This window comes from Sander lucioperca, chromosome 2 (assembly GCF_008315115.2).
Source record: "Sander lucioperca isolate FBNREF2018 chromosome 2, SLUC_FBN_1.2, whole genome shotgun sequence".
Taxonomy (NCBI): domain Eukaryota; kingdom Metazoa; phylum Chordata; class Actinopteri; order Perciformes; family Percidae; genus Sander; species Sander lucioperca.
In genome coordinates, this window is record NC_050174.1 from 27,520,870 (window position 1) to 27,542,620 (window position 21,751).

The 21,751-nt window shown below is 40.9% G+C and overlaps 1 protein-coding gene across 2 annotated transcripts in view; it reads left to right on the top strand.

Moving 5' to 3' along the window:
• apba1a (amyloid beta (A4) precursor protein-binding, family A, member 1a) overlaps positions 1–18,852 on the top strand; it is a 42,713-nt gene extending 23,861 nt beyond the window's left edge. The window contains exons 4-14 of one of the 2 annotated variants that reach the window (XM_031300458.2): positions 308–406; positions 516–555; positions 1,620–1,765; positions 6,585–6,617; positions 12,023–12,109; positions 13,847–14,032; positions 14,201–14,380; positions 14,650–14,862; positions 16,804–16,923; positions 17,028–17,168; positions 18,702–18,852. In XM_031300458.2, the coding sequence (XP_031156318.1) occupies positions 308–406; positions 516–555; positions 1,620–1,765; positions 6,585–6,617; positions 12,023–12,109; positions 13,847–14,032; positions 14,201–14,380; positions 14,650–14,862; positions 16,804–16,923; positions 17,028–17,168; positions 18,702–18,773 (1,317 nt within the window). In that variant the 3' untranslated portion in view covers positions 18,774–18,852. The remainder of the gene's footprint in view (positions 1–307; positions 407–515; positions 556–1,619; positions 1,766–6,584; positions 6,618–12,022; positions 12,110–13,846; positions 14,033–14,200; positions 14,381–14,649; positions 14,863–16,803; positions 16,924–17,027; positions 17,169–18,701) is intronic. The other variant, XM_031300459.2, reaches the window with a different exon arrangement.
• The last annotated feature ends 2,899 nt before the right edge of the window (positions 18,853–21,751 follow it).

The following is a 21,751-nucleotide window of genomic DNA, read 5'->3' on the forward strand; positions in this document are numbered from 1 at the left end:
TTAATAACCTCAGATCATTTTGACAGGTGTGAATCTAATGTGTGTTCTCAGGTGCTCACCAAAAAACTTGTGAAATTCAGCTTACATCGCAACAACTTTCGGCTTTCCAGAATGCAATCTATGTCTGTTTTGCATGTTCAACGTTCTTTTTGGCTGTCCTTAATGTAATGAATGTCTCACTTTCTCCCACTGCTTTTTTTCTTTTCCCGATGAGTCCTGGCCTCCATCTGAGACATGTAGCTGCTTCTTCATTGAACTGTCTTGTGTTTTCTGCTTTGTGTCCCCGCTCCTCATTGGCTCCCTGCAGTCTCCTGGTTCAGGCTCGCCCTCTCCTCCAGGAGCAGAGTCATCCAGCAGACTACTGCTGCAGGATGACAGCGTGGAGTCTTCTCCCTCCAGTAAAGAGGTGTGTTCAACACTTTGCTATATATCAGATATCTGTCATTTTTTTACTTTTGCACATCAAGTTGAAGTAATGTTTGAAAGAATCATTCTCCTTTTCTTTTCATCAATAGTCCAGGAGAAGCCTTGCGTCTTTCCCCACGTATGTAGAAGGTGAGTGCTTGGTCCTGCTGCAGAGCTGTGTCACACTGGGAACGAGAGTTGTAGGGAAGTACTGCAGGAGGTATTCATAAACAATGTGAAGTTAGGTACTGTAGTTTATCAGCTCAGCAACATGGTCAGCACTGTAGCCGTGGCTGGGACCAGGGGCGTTTTCAGAAGCATTTCAGAAGTGAGGGGGACAGATTGTTCAGGGTTAGGAGGATTTTTATTCAAAAGATCCTCTACCATTTGTCTCACCAAATTGCGGATTCGAAATGGCCTACATTTCATTTATGATTGATGGAAACACTGACATTAGGGGTATTGTAGGGGGGTCCGGGGGCATGATTTTTTTGGCTGTAATAGCCCAAATTTGGTGGCCTCTGGCACATTCTAATGCCACTATTCCATCATATAGTTATGCCTATATCTATAGGAGTCTATCAATCAACTGCACACTCGCCTACTTATGGTGCGTTCAAATCGTGTTGTAAGTGTGGGGGGCAGAGGGCACAGTAATGCAAAGTGTGGGGGACATGCCCGTGTACCCGGTGCCCGTGTACCCGGTGTCTGCTACGCCCTTGGCTGTGACACACAGTTTACGGAGGATATTAAGGTACTTAAGCTGCAATCGAAGACAAGATGGCTGCCGGTCTGCCAGTGATTGTGACACGCCACAAACAAACTTAAGTATTTGTCATGACTGAGGTGCTACCGAAATAAAGTAGTTTAATATTCTCATTATTGCCTACCATTCTCTAATGGGACATACTTTGTTGGGGGTTTAAAAGGTGTAACTAGTGGCTTTTATAAATCATCTGTTAATGCTTTATAGATCAGTAATAAACCAGTAATAAGAACATTTGCCAGATTGTAGATCTTGCTGATGTTTATCATCCTCCAGGTTGAGCATTATGTAATTTGACACCAAGTAGGGAAGGTCAGAGAAGGAATTTCCATGAAAGATTCATAAACAATCTTCTTCCTCTTCTTCTTCTTACTATATTAATGTCAAAGTGGGAGGGGGGGGAAAGATTGTGTGATAGAGTGAGATTGACACCCTGTCCTCCCTGCAGTCCCGGGCCCCTGTGACCCCGAGGACTTGATCGATGGGATCATCTTCGCTGCCAACTACCTGGGCTCCACCCAGCTGCTGTCGGATAAGACTCCGTCCAAGAACATCCGCATGATGCAGGCACAGGAGGCCGTCAGCCGCATCAAGGTGAAAACACACGCACGCACACACACACACACACACACACACACACACACACACACACACACACACACACACACACACACACACAGACACATGCACAGATGCACAGACATGCACACACACACACACACACGCACAAACACACACACACAGACACACACACGCACAGACACACACAAACACACACACACGCACGCACAGACACACACACACACACACACATACACTCACACACGCACACACAAACTCACACACGCACACATACACACACATGGACACACACAAGCACACACACACACGCATGTGTTTCAAGCTCAGTCACACTGCTGCATTTTGGGTTTGGTACCAAATAAATAAATCTCTTATTTTCTATATTCAACATTTTCTAAAACCCATTATTTTCTTATTTCCCATCTTGCCTAATTATGACTGAAGACTTGTTGTATGAATATTCAACCTCTAGTATGTACAGTCATCCAAATCCACATCTTTAATGACAATACATTTAATGTTTTTCAGCTTTGACTATTTATCTTATACTTATAACTTGATGAAGGAGAGGTCAAACTCCAGCAACATGGGAAGTATACAGAAGAACTGGTGGCCTTCATCAGGCTCATCCTGAAGGAGTGTGTGCTCGTCAGAGATAGTTGTTCTGTAACGCCGCTGTTCAAGCACAACTGTAGCAGAGTGATATGTCTTCCCTCTAGCTGTTATTTTGGTAAAAAATTGTATTAGTATTTGGTATTTGGAATTGATAGAAAGTTTACTAATTGTTCACAGTTTTTCCCTATGATTAAAACATTTACATATTACATACAATTACATTGTCCTGATAGCAAGGAAACTAGGGACCTGTTAAATATAGTGTTTTCGTGTGTGTCATGGAAAAAAATGTAACTTGAAATGGAAAAGCAAAGTAAAAATGCTCAATACTCAAGATGCTATAAACACAGCTTTAAAGGGTAACTTTGTTTATTTTTAACCTGGACCCTATTTCCCCATGTTTTTGTGTCTAAGTGACTGATGGGAGCAACAATCTTTTAAATCTGTCCGTCCAGTATTAAGTAAGACTGCTGCAGTTGGCAGTGGCAAAACAAGCTGCAATATTTTTTATTAACATTTTTGTCCCCCAGGCGAAGGTTTCCTGCGTGAGCCGAGCTGACCAGCTGGAAGTGTGCGCTCAGCTGCTGTGCTTTTAGTTCAAAAAGAGTGTTAATATACCCAGAACACAGTGAATGAGTCCTCTCATGCAGCATGTGATGGTTTGATAGACGTTAGCCATGGTTACAGTCTGTCTTTGTGTCTGCAGCTTTTCACACTGAGAGAATAGAAGAGCTGAGCATTGTGCTGATGTATGTAGTTCTGCACACAGTCAGCTTCTCGCTCTGTTCTGGAGCCTTAACAACAGAGACACCTGCTGGTAGAGGAAGGCTAATGCAAAGACACTATGGGCCCTATTTTAACGATCTGAAACGCAAGTATCAAACGCCAAACGCAAGTAGCTTTGTGAAGCAAATCTAAAATGGGTTGGTCTGAAGTAGCTACATTACTCATAGGTGTGGTTTGGGCGTAACGTGCAATAAACCAGTCAGAGCGTTATCTCACATTCCCTTTAAAAGCAGGTTTGCTTGTTCCATGGCAGATTGCTACTATAATGGCGGATTTGCTAGGCGCACGCTCTTAATACATCCATGGGCGCACGCCAGGAGAGGTTCACAGCCGAGGAGAACGACGTTTGCTATTGATTTTTCTTTTTGACAAAATGTAAATAAAGAAATGTCACAAAAACATACTTTCTGATGTTTTGGGCTCACTCTCACTGAATCACGAGGTTCTGAATGCATGGTGATATTTTTGCAATGTAGTCTACCATTAGACCGAGATGACCTCACTATAGACGATGCAGCTCCTCTGTCTCTCCTCTCCCGTGCTGCTGCTGGGGCATTTGGGTTAAGGGGCAACGGCACATGCAGCTCAACATCACATCTCCTTAAATATTTCCTCATTTATGTCATCAACACATCCATGATTCATGGAAATGTTGTGTAAAACAAGGTCATATTTTTATATAGATAATAAACAAGGTGATATTTTTCCTTGTATTTATGTATGGTTTGTAAAAATGGGAACTGCTGGGTCCGTGAGATGAGAGAAGCAAAGTGTATGCGCGGTGTGCACACTCAACGTTATGGCCAAGCATGCGCCCTTAAAATAGCATCTGAATAACGCGCCACTGACTTTAGACTAGGTTTTTCCTGGTCTGTGGCGGAACTGTTTTCTGAAACTGCAAAATAGCACTAGGGAACATTTGTGCCGGAACACGCCTCCTCTTTTTGCTGAACCGCCCCCGGGAGCGCAAGTTCATTCCCTAATTTACCGACGTGAGTCTTTGGAGGGAAAAGTCCGCTGTGTGTTGGGTGCAAAATAGGAATGATACATGCGTCGGTGTACAAAGTCAATTGCGCTGTGTGCAAGATAGGGCCCTATGTCTTTATATTACCATCTAAAGGCTCCTACTGCCCTGTGAGTGCATGCAGTTTTAAGGCGCTGACACACCAACCCGATAATCGGCCGCTGTTCGGTGTGTTCCGTGCCGTCGTAAGTCGGAGGATCTGTCGGCCTTAATTTTTGCCTATTTGACATGTTGAATCGGCCAGTCGGCAGTCGGACTCTGACCAATCTGATTGGCCTTGACTAGCGAGCTCCGCCTGCTGTTATGGAGACGTATTACGTTTTGTGCACGTGCAGAACGTACACTCAAGTCGGCGTCGCTTCGGTGTGTTCCGAGGCACTTTTTGGACCAACTCGGGAAGACTGATCAGTCCGACTGCCTTTTCTGCCGATGGTTGGTGTATCAGGGCCTTTAGTATGGACAGAGAATGAACACTCACAGCAGTCCAGAGTGTTGGCTGCAGGGGCGGAGCGAGGGGGCGGAGCTTCTTAGGCTCCAGCTATGAATGTTTTTCCCAAAAGCCCCGAATCTTTTAGGGTTTTAAAATAACTTCAACTTTGTGTCTTTCCCCTCATTGTCTCTGACTTACGGAAGAAGATTAGGGCCACATGTGAAAAAATGTATTGAGTTCTGAGTTTATTCTCAGAATTCTGACCTTTTTTTTTAAAAAAACTTGAGAAAAAAACTTGTAGACTTTAAACTCAGAACTCAATAAATTTTTCACATTACTGGGAAAATGTCGCCATTCAGTCTGTGAACTTTTCTCCAGCATAGTATAACAAAATAGGTTTCAAAATTAGTAATGCTATTTACGCCAAATTCCTACCCTACCTACGTTATGTAACCTAAAAATAGTAAACATCAGACGATTTTTGCCTCTTTTTAGGTGGCAGGAGTGAATTTTCAACATTAGTTGTGTTCTGGTTTTTAGAACGATGAAGACAGTTGGAGAAAGATTTGATAACAAAACACATCAAATGCTTTGAAAAATAGTGCACATAGCTGATGTAAATGGAGCATGGCCCAGAGAAACTGATAAAAAGTTCAAATCTCATAATATTTACCACAGTGATAAGTCACTGGAGTGACCTTCACAAGAACGTTGAACTCTTATTCATGTTTGCACTACTTGCGCTACTTTGCACCGGAAAAATTTGCAATATGAACTATTATTGATCCCTGTGTGTGTTCTAGCACACTATTGTATTGTGGAAATAAGTGCTGACTATCTTTTTTAATATATATTTATTCTTAGCAACTATTTTCCTTATTCTATCTCTTATTATATTTTGCACTATGTGGCTCAGGGAGATGCTTCACTGTTTTGATACTCGGTACTTTAACAATACATGTATGCACAAATTATAAGAGTAGGAAAAGTAATATTAGAACTCTAATATTAGGTCCTTGTATTACTTATTCATTTCATGTTATATATAGAGTGGTTGACATCACACAAATCCCAAATATTCCCCCTTATATAAGGGCACACAAGTTAACAAAGAGTGTAGCTGAAAGTTGAACAGTGGAAGAGAAGATGGAGAGGTGCACCCAGAAGGTTTGCAACAGCTTTACTGTGTGTGCAGTACTGCACAAAAGGCAAGATGCAGCACTATTAGATGCATTGTAAACAGTGTAATTGGATAGCGCTGAGCGACGAGGATAACCCGTGCAGCCGAGTCAAACTATCTACTTTGTTTTATAAGTGTCTAGCCAGTGTGTATGTGCCTGCTGCACATTTGTATGCGTAAATATACTTATGAGATTTAGCAATGCAACCTTGCACACATAACCTGGAGAACTCAGTGGCCTGTAGTGTTTGCCCTTACACATAAAGCCTACACACAAAAAAGTGTTGCACTTTGAATTTTACCATCGGCACAATATTTCAAACCATAACTACTACAGCATGTCACCAAAATGTCTACTTTGTGTTCTAAAACACTTACATTCCACTTCATCAGCAGCTCTCAGTCCTGCTCTGAGCCACCACCAGTTTCAGTCCTTTGTTCACTTTAGTGATTCCACAGAGGGTTTCTGTGATGGTCGACAAACACGGGCCCAGGTTGAGTATTATATCCAAATTAAAACCAGAGCATACAGGGCACATGATTGCAGGGCTTGCACTGTCCATCTTCCAATACTGTATATAGATGTACTATGCTGGGGTGTAGCCAGTTATGATGTTCATCACACACAAATACTCCACAGACAAACAACATGAACACACCTTCTCATTGTGAACCAAATATCAAAGACTGTACAGGAATGTGATGTCCCTGCCTCCCTCCCTGTGGTCCAGTCAGTCTCTCCTGTGCACTGCTCTAACCCATTACTCTCCTGTCTGCTTTGTTCCATGCCTGGCAGACGGCCCAGAAATTAGCCCAGAACAAGAAGAAGGTGCAGTACCTACATATCTGTCTCGTCCTCCACGCCGCAGAGCACAGTGTCTCTTTTTCTCTGCTTGGCTCTTTGTCTCTTTCTGTGTCTGTCTGTCTGTGTATCACTGTCCTGTCCTTTGTGTCCTCTTCAGTGTACTGTCATTCTGATGAACTGTTGGCATTTTCCTGAATCCAGCTTTGTATTGTTGGAGGTGAAATTCATTGTGACGCTCCCTCCCTTTGGTCTCCAGTCCCTTCACCATTTTTTCATTCCATATCAGACATGTTGTTACCCCCCCTCATTTGGCACACTGTAGTTTTTGTCAAACTGCTTGTGATGGAAGGAAAGCAGCTGCTGGATGCAGGAAACAGCTGAAGTCTTTGTGATGCTTTGAGGTCTGACTGGGTTTGTTTTCAGTGTGCTTTCTGTATTTGTAGTGCTACTATGTATGACTGTACATAATAACCTACATCCTCTACCCAGAGTCAGATGACATAATGCCATGCAGAAGCATCTCGGCACAGACAGAGGTCTGGGATGTCAAAATAAGAGTCTACAGCAATGCTCGTGGCATTGCATTGCTTTAAGCTAAATGCTAATGCCAGCATGCTCACAATGACAATGATAACATGTGGATGTTTGTAATGATGTTTACCATGGCCACTATCTTAGTATGACATGTTAGCATAAAGCAAAGACTGAGACAAATTGTTTGAGCTGATGATGATGTTTCATCAAAGTCAATAGGATTCATCCACTGGGGACCAGTTTCACGGCAATTCATCATCATTTTGTTGAGGTATTCCAGACTGGACCAAAGTGGCGCCATCCTTTGATCCTTTATTTTGTAATTTTATCTAATAAGGGCCATGCTCCCAATCTTTGTAATAAGGAGGCTAAACACGTCCTAGATCTCTGTCCTGGATGAAAGTAAACCAGTAACACTTTAAAATAACTACACACTATGAAACATTAGTTAAGTATCAGTAAATACTTAATTCATCACTTATAAAGCATTGTTCCAACATCATAAACACAGTTATAAATGTCTTATTCTTGATTAATAACCTCATCTATAATGTGCATACTTTTATACTTCATGCATGATGGATTCACCATTTCTAAATGAAGTATTACATAAACTACAAACAAGTTATTCATGAGTTGTTAATGGTTCACAAGATCATTTAGAAAGTGCCTTTCAGTTATAAATGCTTTGTGAGGCATAGATAGTTCTCACTTTAGATGAGTTCACACAAATACTTAACTAACAACTAGTAAATGCTTTCTAACCACCTTAATTAATCATGAATTGCAAGTGTTTATAAAATATATATTAACACACTAACTGACCATTAGTGCATGTCTAAATCATATGTGTAATACATGCATACATGTAATCATTTAATTAAACTTTCTTAATGATCTCGTGAACCATTGACAACTAATAATAACACAACATAATAACTGGTTTGTGATTTATGTTAAACCTAATTTAGAAATGGTAAATCCATCATTTATAAAGTAAGAAAATACAATCATTAAACACATCATAGCTGATGTTATTAATCAAGAATAAAACATTTATAACTTTGTTTATGAAGTACATACTAATGTGTAATAATGTAGCAACAATGCTTTATAAATGATGAATTAAGTATTTACTGATACTTAACTAATGCTTCATAGTGTGTAGTTATTATCCTGCCGTATGACTCTGGGTAAAAGAAGTGTATTCCCCAAAATGCTGAACTGTTCCTTTAATAGTCATATGGCATACTCTAGTATTCTGTACTGTGAAATGGTCAGTTGTGAAACACACGTGCACTTTATTTCATACATTACCTGCTTCACCACTAAAACATGCACACGCTCTCGTTATGATAACTGCCTAGCAGTTCTTTCATTTTGGTTTCAGTGACCCATCAGTGTGTATAAACTGTGTGATGCTCAGTGACTGCAGCAGCTGGATTGTTAACTGAATGCCAGATGTGTTGCTGAGTGGAGACTCCTAACTAATGGAAAACGTGCAGAAATAAAGAAATAAGTCCTGTAAAAGATTTGGCCACCTCAAAGTACCACACTAGTGTTTTTGCCTGCTTTAATCGAAACATATTTCACATTAGATTACAGATAGCAAACAGATTACATTTGGATTTTTGGATATTATTCTGCCTTGCTTTTCCATTGATTTCAGTACAATATGGAAATGTTTGAAAGTGCAGTTATTACATTTTTCTCTCCCGTCTCGAGCAAGTTTCCACTCTTAAATGAATCACCTGTGTACATAAATTACTAAAACGTGCTCTCAAATTACTGTCAAGTTTCTGTAGCAGTAGGAACTGAAGGTCCAGGCTGTTGTTGTTCTTACAGTCAGTTAGTGAGGAGCATTTTTACTGGCAGCAGTCTCCTAGCTGTGTTTTTGGTATTGAGATGCCTTTACTGAATCAAATCCTTTATTATATTATATTTATAATATAGTTTGATTATCACACATGTTCCATCAGTCCCTGTCTCACTGTTAGTCTTATTTTAAACGTGGTGTCAGTTGTGACTTCAGATTGTTCTTGTTAAACACCGTTGGTGTGTCTCTGACACGCCTTAAATATATAGTACTGTAAAATACAATGTGAACAGTAATGTTCAGTGTTTGTTCATGTGACCAAGTTGTTAATTTAAGAGCAAAAAATGAACTTACGTGCACAAATGTACCCCTTAAAAAGACTGGAGAAACATAAAACTGTGATCCTCTTGACAACAACAGTCTGTGCGTTCAGTCAGTGTTTAGGTCCTGGCCTTTGTCAAGGCTTTTTTGGACACACTTAATAATTCTCAACAGTCTGTAAAGAGCACAGAATATGATATGTAGCAAAACCTAAAAACACTGCTGTGGTCCTGAAACATCTGGTCACTTTTGTACATCAGATATTTAAACTGTCACTCACACACACACACACACACACACACACACACACTGTGTCCTGGGATCAATGTTGATAGTCAGATATGTGACACATACTAACAGTACATAAGACTGGTGTTAAAATGATACTCCACTCAAAATCGCTGTGTGCAACAGAGAGAAAGCAGTGTACCCAGTGAATGTTAAATGTGTGCTGTTGTTGTCAGTCTCCAATACTGACATGTTACATGGCGAGAACTAGTACCAAACCATTCCTCCGTAAACCAGTCATATCTTCACCAGAATGTCTCAATATACCGCTGCCAACCACATTCATCACATCACATTCTCATGCATGACTTTAGGAAGCTCACAAGCAAGTAGGTGCTATCATGTGATTCAGGTGCTTTTCCTGAACAAAAAAAGGGCGGCTGAGTCGGACGCAGGTTGATCAAGCCATGAGCTATGATGAAGCAGTTGTTTCCAATGTAACAGTACGTGTCCATAAACGCGTTGTTTTCATGGAAAAAGAACGCGTCTACACCAGTCTACACCCTCCAACCGCGAGGGGTGCAACTGACACAAATGCATCACGTGGGTCTGTCTGCTCCCGGTTTTCAAAACCGACCATGGCAGCTCGTTTGGAATACGATCTCTTGTTTTACGAAAATAGTTCACCGGAACGTGTTTCTAAAAACATTTTAAGAGAGAAATAGGCCATACAGCTGCTGAATCTGTTTTCATTTCAGATCGACAAAGGTCAGTTTAAAAGATTTTCGTCAGCTTTTGGGAGGCGTCGAGCCAAGCCGGTCGATCCTCATTTGCATAAAGTTGGCTGGATTCAACTTTATGCAAATGAGGAGCCGGCGACACGACTTCCTGCTTCTCCTAAGTCCCCGCGACGCTCCCAGAATGCGTTGCACGGTTGCTTCCATAGAAATGAATATGAAGCGTGGAAATGACGCTGACAATGGACACGTACCATTAGAGTAGCAGGTGTGTCAGCTGAGACACTGCCTGAACTAGCTCGCAGGCTCTACTTCGTTTTGCAGAAATATGAGTGTTCATGGACATAGGAGAAGTGACTATGCTGCAACGGCAGTTTTATATTTCTCCAGGGATTGTTTTCTATTGTGAAACCTAAAAATAATGTTGGCCAAAGTTTTCATTGTCCAAGAAGTAATACAAAAATACAACGTTTTTACATCCATCTTTCAAGTATACAAGGGGTGACTGTTTCATACAGGTTTTGGGTGGAGTAAGGCTTTAAAATAATTGTTAAATATATTTACCATTTAGGAATAAGAAAATGAGGAAGGGCATTTCATCTTCCTGTGAAGCCTCATCCAAAATATGTATATAATAATACTCATTTGTAAAATAATCTTTGTACCTGCTTATTGAGTGAACCAGGGGCACAGTGAGGGAAACACCTTGGTGGATTCATTGGACTTTATGTTCCCAAAATTGGAATTAATTTACATTATCATGACTATAATAACATTTACAGGTAATGCACATATTACATTGCCATGTGTTACCACTAAAAAGCTTGTTCTTAGTCAATTACCCAGGTTAGGAAGCTCTGAAGTAAGTATGTCAGAGTAAATAAGCAACGTTTGAATAAATGGGCCCGCTGCCTATTTAGAGAATATAAAAATGATAAAGACTATATTAAACTTTTTTGATAATTAGGGATATTTATGATTCAAGCTACAGTTTTGCCCCCAGCATGTGAGTAAACTGTTGCTCAGACTATTTTCAGATATTCACTGTAGCTCACAATTCAATTTTTTTTTATAGTGGCAAATCATAACATGCTGTTATCTCAGGACAGTGTACAGGTAGAGTAGGTCTGAAACACACTCTATCATTTACTGAGACCCAACACAAACACAAACATATTCCATCAAACTAAGGGAGATGATGTTAACTGTTCCTCAGAGCAATATGTTCTGCTGTTTCCTGCATCTTATGGGGACTATTTTCACTGTTCTCAATTAGAGTGCACTGTTTGTATCTTTCCTTTAGTTTCCATTCACTTGCTATAAATATCAATGAGACTTAAAGGAATAGTTCAACATTTTGGGAAGTATGCTTATTCAGTTATTTTCTGAGAGTTAGATGTGAGGACTGAGTCTGTTACCATGCAACACTAATGGTTTGCCACTTTTCCGATTACAAAGCAAGTTCTAATATGGCATTCTTTGGAAAATGCAGTAGTGTTATACATAACAATTAATATTTGCAGTTCAGTAAGTGCATCAAAAAAAGGACACACATTATTACCTGTTATGAGCTGTTATAGTCCAGACTTTGAGGTTTATGGATCAGAAAGTGCAAATTCATCATTTTACAGCTGTTCTTTCCCTGTGCTCTGGTAGTAATGAGATGTCACTGACCTCTTAACTTTGAATGTCTCTTCATTCAGGAGCATCTGTTAATGAACATTTTGGCCTTTTTAATGTCTGTGTGTTTTATGAATGTGTGTCTAATATTGCTGTGTAAATTCTGTGTGTAGGCCCCTGAGGGTGAGCCTCAGCCCATGACAGAGGTGGATCTCTTCATCTCCACGCAGAGAATCAAAGTGCTCAACGCTGACTCCCAGGTACTCGCTCGGACTGACGTGCAACACACATCTGCAGTGCTTTTTAGAGATGGTCCAAAACCATTTTTTGCTTCTCGATACTGATTCTGGTACCAGTGTGTCATATATTTTATCATGTTTTAACAGCTGTATACTACCATCCCTGTATGGATGTGATATGATTTCTATCTTTGTCGTCGGCCTGGCTCAGGTTAAACTTTTTGTGAAACATAAACAAACACAAACAATGAATGGTAGAACTTTCTTTTATTATCCAGTTTGACACTCAGTCATAATGGGAAAAGAACATAAAGAAACAACTTTAGGGTAGATTGTCTTCGGGACTAAATAACATGATATAGATTCCAGTAGTTTTCGATACCGATACCAGCATTTTAGGCGGTATCAGAGGCTTTTCTGATACTGGTATTGGAACATCCCTAGTGCTTTTTCCTGTCACCTCACTGAGAAAAGGCCCTCGTATCACCTGCAATTTAAAAGATCTCTGACAAACATTGAATTGGAGCCAAGTTGTATTATGCTGTTTTTGTTGCTGCACAGTTACGTGTGCTGCTAACCGGAACCATAAAGACTTTCTGATCATGAAATAAAGCAGGCCACACACTAACCTCTGAAATGTCTAAATAGAACATATGACATATGAGCAGACATCAGCGGTGACTATACTTGCCTGTGTACTTTGTATGTGTACCCTGACCAACAGCAGAATATCTTTCTCGAGAATGTCAGTTTTGTCCCAGTATAAACACGACTAAACATAGCAACGTTCAAGGAGATTACTACTGTATGCTGGTATTACTTCCACCAAGGAGCTCATGTTTCGGTTCGGTCCGTCTGTCTGTCTGTCTGTCTGTCTGTCTGTCTGTCTGTCTGTGAGCAAGTTTACCGAAAACCTTCTGGTCTGATTTCATGCAACTTGGTGGAGGAGTGTAGCATGGGCCAAGCAAAAACCCATTACATTATAGAGCAGATCAGAATCAAGGGGCGGATGCACAAATTATTTTTTCACTTTCATTAACATTGTGAGATTGGTCTGCACTCTCCATGTGCTCCATGTCCAGTTGTTGAGTGTTTTTCAACATTGTTGTTGTGCTTTTTGACCTTACTTCCGTACTTCAGCCCCTGCAGTGCAGAACCTGTTCAGGAAACAAAACTACCTGGTTAGGTTCAGGAAAAGATCGTGGTTTGGGTTCAAATAACTACATAAGTTACTAAACACAAGTAAGTTAAAATTAGTCAAAGGTCTGAAAAAGTGTTAAGGCCGCAGCCTCTTGGACGCCGTAGAAAATGGTAGAAAAAATCTTTTCAAATAGATTGCTACCATGTAAACAGATTAGTAACTGTATGGGGGGAAATACGTTGGAGTGCTCAGTAAAGATCTATTCAGGGGAACAATATAACTTCCAATATGGACCTAAATAGTATACTCATATACTCATTTATATATAATACTCATTTTTGTACGTTTTTTCACACCCACATGCACTAACATGCACACACAGCTGGACCAGCTCCCAAAACTAAGAACAGAGAAGCTCAGATTACAACACACACAGAAGGAGTGTGACCTTATTTATTACTCCACTTTATCTTTACATAGCAAATATTGTTTGCTGCTATATTGATGTTCTTAATGTCGAGTACAGCCTCTTTAAGTGCCTTAGGTATTGTTACTTTGGTTACTGAGTTTGGTTACTAACCAGAGAATGAGGACTGTTCTGGTTCTTTGACTCCCAGGAGACTATGATGGACCACCCTTTGCGGACCATCTCCTACATTGCTGACATTGGCAACATCGTGGTCCTGATGGCCCGGCGCAGGATGCCTCGATCCGACTCTCAGGAGAATGTGGAGGCTTCAGACCCAGGCCAAGACAGCAAGCGCCAGTACAAGATGATCTGCCACGTGTTTGAGTCTGAGGATGTGAGTCCACCAGCTAAGTTAGATCATGTCTTCGCTTGTCAAAAGGGACAAGTTAGTGAGCTATGAAATTGACTATAGTTAGTTGACCATAAGATCATTTAAGTAATGTTTTTTAAAAATCTGCCATCTCCCCCCCCCCCCCCACCACCCACCCATGCTGTCCTCTAGGCCCAGTTGATTGCCCAGTCCATCGGGCAGGCCTTCAGTGTGGCTTACCAGGAATTTCTACGAGCCAATGGCATTAACCCAGAGGATCTGAGCCAGAAGGAGTACAGTGACCTGCTCAACACTCAGGACATGTACAATGATGACCTCATCCACTTCTCCAAGTCTGAGAACTGCAAAGACGTAAGAGCTGTGTATCATTCGTTTTTGTACTGGTGCCTCAACACTCATTTGTTCTATAAATAAAAGTCATATATTTCTTAAAATAAAAAAGTATTTTCCTTACCACTGCCACTGGTTCCTACTGCTCAGAACTGTCGATTATATTTACATAAATGTGTACTGCTACACAATAAAATAACCACTTACACCACACCATTTAATGTTTTTGCATTATGATGTGAGCTGACTTTAACATGGTTTTGTGTTATCCCTGCCTGCTGGGACTTCAGGTGTTCATAGAGAAAGCCAAGGGGGAGATTCTGGGCGTGGTCATTGTGGAGAGTGGGTGGGGCTCCATCCTGCCCACTGTCATCATTGCCAACATGATGCATGCTGGGCCGGCTGAGAGGTCTGGGAAACTGAACATAGGAGACCAGATCATGTCCGTTAATGGGACAAGTCTGGTGGGACTGCCCCTGTCCACCTGCCAGACCATCATTAAGGTACGTGTATGGTATTATTTTAAATAACAGACATGCTGAATGAAGATACTAATGATAGAAGTGCATAGCTACCACATTTCTTTCCTACCACTGCACAGACCCTGAGTTGATTGCGGTTAGCTGTACCTCTTGGTTGTGTTTCCACAAAACACAATTAAACTTCATTTATAGAGCACTTTTCTAACAAAAGTTACAAAGTGTAATACAACATAAAAGCAGAAAATGTGAGCTTTCTTTTTTCTGCTGATTTAGTTTGAGCTCATTTAGTTTAGTTTTATGTATTTTTGGCATTTTACCTTTATCTGAGCAACAAAGTAATGATACAGACTGTAAATGCACAAGGAGAGGGGGATGACTGGCAGCAAATGTCCCACAGCCAGAGTCGAAGCATTGCAGCTACCTGTATAATATATGCATCCTAACCACTCAGCCATTGAACCCCCCCAGCATAGATATGAAGGTCAAGAATCAATTCAAAAACAGTGTAAAGAGGTGTAATCCAGTGGTGGAAGAAGTATTCAGACCCTTTACTTAAGTTAAGTACAAATACCACACTGTAAAAAACTCTGTTACAGTTAAAGTCCTGCATTAAAAATGTTCCTTCAGTAAAAGTCTGTAAGTATCATCAGGAAAATGTAGCTGTTGTATTAAAGCCTTGTAGAAAGTGTAAAGGATCAACCAGTTGTGTGTTTAATGGTCTGATCATCTCAGCTGGACTTGTAGCCGTTATATTGTTGGCTAGTTTACTTTAGAATAAAAAACATCAGATTTTATAAACTACATGTGTTTTGTGTGCAGAAATCTTAATGTGTAAAGTAACTAGTAACTAAAGCTGTAACAGATGAATGTAGTGGAGTAAAAAGTACAATATTTCTCTCTGAAATGTAGCGGAGTAGAAGTAGAAAGTGGCATGAAAAGAAAAGACTCAAGTAAAGTACAAGTACCTCAACATTTGGACTGGAGTAAATGTACTTACAGTAGTTACATTCCACAACTGGTGTAATGTAATCCCATTACGTTGTAGTTATGTAAAGATATGTGGCAGAGTTTTGTACAGTCTGTAGCCTGTCAAAGGCTCTTTGAATGAAGTAGGTAAGAAGAGCATTGCAGTAATCCAGATTTGACAAGGTGAAGGCGTGTGTGGCCGTTTCAGTGTCTTTTTAAAATGTGAATTAGGATTGAAGATTTTTAGCTACAGCTTTCATGATTTGGCTGTATCTGCTCTGAAATATGCTGGGAGCTGATAATAACAATATTTGACTTCTTATGAAGAAAATGATTTGCCAGTTTTTGACTTCAGTTTGCCATGTAGAAGCGTTGTGCTTTATGGAAGGTATAGTCTATATCCCCGATATTCCACTTCCGGGATTACTCCGTTGGCGACAGAAATTTCGCCGGATTTCACTCTTTTAGGCCGGATATCCGTTGCCATGGGCTTCCTTTGTGTTGGCGTTCTAACCTCTGGTGGATTTGTGAGGACTATGGTTAACTGCTCCTCAGATCTCTGCAGGGTAAATCCAGACAGCTAGCTAGACTATCTGTCCAATCTGAGTTTTCTGTTGCACGACTAAAACTACTTTTGAACGTACACATGTTCCACCAAAACAAGTTCCTTCCTGAGACTATTTTGCAGAGGCACCGCGGCTTTTCCCGCAGCTTAGACAGCTTAGCAGTGACTTGAACTTGTTGGATATTGTTTCGCCAATCTTAATCTCAAAGTAAATGTAGGATAGAAGCACCATTCTCTCCAGAGTCTTTAATTTCCACTCATATAATTGTTGTGGAGTCTGATGCCACCTGTGCATTATTTTCAGTTGGATGAACCTATTGCCAATTTCTTTGGACATTGTGTTGATGTTAATCAAACATGACTTCCAGTCCTCAGGAGATATGTGTCAGCCTTTTCACATTTCTCTGATTCCATATGCTTTCTTTTCGTAGGGTCTGAAGAACCAGTCTGGGATCAAGCTAAACCTCGTCAGATGTCCCCCAGTGACCACTGTACTCATCAGACGGCCAGACCTCCGCTACCAGCTGGGCTTCAGCGTCCAGAATGGCATTGTGGGTAGCACAATTTTTATGTGGAATGATTCTTGCAGTTCTGTTAAATTGCTTTAGTAAAATATGATTTGTCTTCTAAAAGAATTGATCCGTCCCTTCAACAGATCTGTAGCCTTATGCGTGGTGGCATCGCCGAACGTGGCGGGGTCAGAGTGGGTCACCGCATTATCGAGATCAACAGCCAGAGTGTGGTGGCCACGCCCCACGAAAAGATTGTCCACATCCTGTCCAGCGCTGTGGGAGAGGTGAGACATCACACTGGACATAGACAGAACAAACTCTGTGATCTGGATCCTTTTACACACTTATTGAAGTTACTGCATGCAAGTACACTGTTTGGTGCTCACCTAAGCAGGCCCCAGGGAAGTGCGCCGGGCTTTGAAGCCAATTTGACACAGCGGTGAATAGTGGAATTACAACTCCGGGGACATGATACTTTGGCCCTAAAAGACTTTTCCCCACAGGCTTACATGGCAAAGTAGACCTCTGTAAATCAATGGGTGGGAAAAATTACCGGTCACAACCCCCACAAAGTGACTCGTTTCACTATCGATAACATTTTTGAAAGTCTAGAAGAGCCGCACTCTAGCGGAGCGCTAAACCAGAGGTCATTGGTTTGCCTGCTCTATGGGCCGCACAGTGCGAAAGCAGTGCCGATCATCCGGGTCATTTTTATATGCGGCAGTTGCTTTTTTGGCTTCATCTGAACGGTGTGCAACGGGCTTTGAGATATGTTTTCTCTCGTTTGGTTGGCGTGTCTCTCGTTTATTGGCTGTGTCGCAGGTGATACCCAATCAGCAGAGACGTGTCTGTAAACCCGTTGTAATAAAAAGCCAGAGCACACAACAGGGTGTTCAACACACCCCCGTTTCAGTATCAGAAAACGTGTTGCTACGTTTTGTCGAGGCTCAACGTGGCACTGATTATACATCCATTTATCAAAGCCCTACTGAAACTTCCTACTTGATGGAACCAAGGGGTAATACGCAGCAGTTAGCACATGACTTCAGCATGGCCATATGATTATTAGAGGTATTAGCAGTGAATGACACAGCTCAGTTGCTGAGCAGAAGAAACAGCATCAGATGTCTCCTTAAAGGCTTTGCAGTGAGGACTTTCAACTGTGCTGTGTACTTGGTTATAAACAGCAACAGCAGCTACATGACACCCAAAGGTGCATGCCAGTGCACCCAGAGTGTGAGCAGCTCAACACTTAAAACGCCACCCTGACCTCCAAGTGTAGAGTCCCACATCAGAAGAGTTCAAAATGTATGTTTGATTGTGATTAGCTTAGCCACTTCTCATATATCTTTACTTGATTACTCAACAATAAAAGGGACCCAGTTAGCTAGGAGAGGTACTTTACCAATGCACGACCAAGGGTTAGGGTAAGGGTTAAAGTACTATGTGCAGTGGAAATTAAATGGCAAATGAAATCAAGAAAAGTACCTGGTACCAAATCCGATCCGAGCCATGCAGTGGAATATACTTTTTAAACTTCTTTAATCTGCAGGTGGCAACATGTTCATTTGGATGTTCTACATTAGTTTTGTCATTTAACTTTGTTAACTTTGTCTGCCAAGAGAGCACAGAGAAATGTCTTTCTCTGTAGAAGGAGAGCTACAACAGCTACAACAGCAGCAGCAGTGGCTGTTACCCCTGTCCGCTGGGATGTCTAGGGTTGACAGCGACTGCCAGCCTTTGGCACTTGATCTTCAAAGGCATTTACTATAATTGACTCCATGAATTAAATGCTTTGTTGTGTTTGTGACTCTCAGATCCACATGAAGACGATGCCTGCAGCCATGTACCGCCTGCTGACCGCCCAGGAGCAGCCAGTTTACATTTAACAAGACAAAGTCCTGAGCTCACACACCCTTTAATCAGCTGCTGCCCCACACACACACACACACACACACACACACACACACACACACATACCTCTGCCCAGCCCAGCACTCTTCCTGCCCCCTCCTGTTCACAGCTGGTGGACTACGGTGAGTTGTTAGTACGATTGTTCTGTTGCTCAACTAGAAACCCAAATCAGTCGTCACTAAAAGATTTGTTTTCCTGCTTTGGCTAAATGTACAATTGATGAAAGGGTGTTTACACCTGATGTATTATGAAGCGCTTAGTAGTGCCCCACAATCCTCAACTGTTCTTCGTGGTTCACAAGTGTATCCTGTTCCGTTTAGGCAACTAACACAGTTTTGGTCACAAGAAGGATGAGAACTTTTCACACACTAGAAACCTTATTTTAAAGAGCGGGAACTCTGATGGTGGACCTTCACACTCTGAGTGTAACTTCTGCCGCCCTGCTGTTTCAATGGCAGAACACAGCCTGTCTTGTTATATTTCCTCCACCAAATCATTAATGTGAGGCAACCATTTTTTCATGTTGTAGCTACATTTCATGGGACCAAGCTTGCATTTCAGCTCTCCTCCTGCGGCTGTAATCCACTCTAAGTACTGTGCGTTGGTGTTCTTTGCAGAGCTCTCCACAGAGGGAATATGTGAATCTTGCTGACAAATGAGTGTGTGAACACACACTCCCTATCGTCACATTCCACACGTTTGCTGCATTATAGAAGAGTTGCCGCTGCAAACAGCAAAGCTTTCCAACTCTACTGTAGTCATTTGTTACAGTAGTTGTTGTTTCCATTCCATTTGTTTCCTGTCTGTAGGAGCTCCAGTCAGCATGTAATACCCCCATTAAACTAATACACCACAGACCCGACCAGCGTGTCCAAACATAGAGCTGACTCATGGGACCCTTTTACACCAAACCTGATGACCTACCAGGCCCTATGTCCAGGGGTTTGCACAATATGCAGGAATGGGAGTCTAAATAACCCCTGGCTGTTCTCAAGTACTGTAACAAGATATGAATTGTAGTCCCTTTCCTCCCCCGAAACTGGGAAAGAGAAAGTAAAGCACTACCCTGCCTACTGTGTTGCACACAAACACTACCAGGAACTCAAGTCTTTTTAATCTGACTTCTATAGAAAATATATTCTGTTAATTGCTGGTTGTATATTGTAAGACAGTGGTTAATGGAGTAATATATACAAGAGAGGAGTGAGCCTGGGACAACATCATGCATGGTGTACACTTTACTTCACACACCACCTAAACACTGCTCTGATACAATAACACTCAAACATACAAGCTACTTTAAATTGTCAAGTGATAGCTGAGGGCAAATAAAGGCTGGCCCCGAAAAAAGATTTCCACAGCACTAATTGTTCAGCATAACTACAGCCATGGCACAGCCTCTCGCTTTGTCTTTATAACACAAATACTGTTCTTATACATTTAATTATTCGAGTTGCTTCTATTTCACGTGTGTGAAACTTACACTTCCTGCATGTTTCACACCAAAAACCTACATTTGAACGGAGGGGTTATGCCCTTTGAGTCACTGGTGGGCTTTTTCATTTGTATTATTTTTCTTTTACTCATTTTTCTAAATTCTGTTTATTACATGTTTTAAAGACAAATATACAAGCAATACATAAACAAACAGTAGTGCTACAGGACTAATCCATATAGTAAAGAGAAATGGGACATAATTAGCTCAACAAAATAGGGCACTCTACTTGCACAGTAGCCCATAGTAATGCTGACAGCAATAAGTAGAATAGACGAGTCAAGCCCATGGCCATTAGTTCCAGTTCAGACATGTGGCAATTGTCCTTCATATTAGCTATCTAGTCAAGTCCAGATTATAGTCCACTCCCAAACTGGGGGGCTTTTAATGGGACTGGACCAGGAGGTGCTGGATGGGATTGGCAGTAGCTTTACAGAAATAGGAACTGGGAAATGAGAGTGAAAACAGTGAGAGCAGCAGAGTGGGGAGTATGGCTTGACTCTGTTGTTGTACTGATGTAATTATTGAAAATGTACATTATACTGAATTTATCAAGACATTGAACACGGAGGACGTGTTGAGTTTGCATTAACAGCACATTAAAAAAGGAGCGGATCAGAAAACATGGAGGCTTCTAAACAAAATATGATGAAACATAATGAATAAAGTCCTCTCTCATTCATTTGAGGTAAATAATGGCCTCGGACACTATTTTAGAATTTACACTAACCAACAACCAACACTTGAGCCCAGATGCACCCTTTAACACACCATTAAAGTCATAAGAAACAGTGTAATTATTAGGTTAAAACATTTTCCATTAATGAAGTAAATGCCAGAGAGACATTTACAGTGATCACCAAAGACATCCTCCATACACCTTTTAGCATCATTTAATAACCAAATGTGTGAATGGGTAATTGTTTGTTGAGATGTTGCATTGACTGATTTACAATGTGTGTTATATTCTGACAAAGCTGTAGTTTTTTTGAAGTCACTGAAGTGGAGTCTTCAGATCACCAAACTGTCCACAGGTTCACCTTAACAAACTAATATAGGATTCTTTTTAGTCAGATTATTCTTATTTTAATGTTTTGGGTGTATTTTGATATTTTTATTGTGTATTTATACACAAAATAACACTACAGTAGCTTGTTTTCACATTTGAATGGTTATTTTATTAAGACTGGATATACAATGACAATGCAATGACTGTACTGGTGTAACATGTTTTATCCCATTTACTACAATACACATATTCTTTGCATTACTGCTGGCCATTTTCAAACTTTCTTTCTATCTTTTACTAAATCAGCTTGCAAAAACTTGAAACTTGGGTGAAATAATCCATCACAGTGAGCATTAGTGTTGTTGAGGTTTCCAGTCTACCAGCTGATTTTCAGACAATTTTTGAATCAGTGGAAATCAGTGGCTGCCTCTAAAAACTCTAACAGCGAA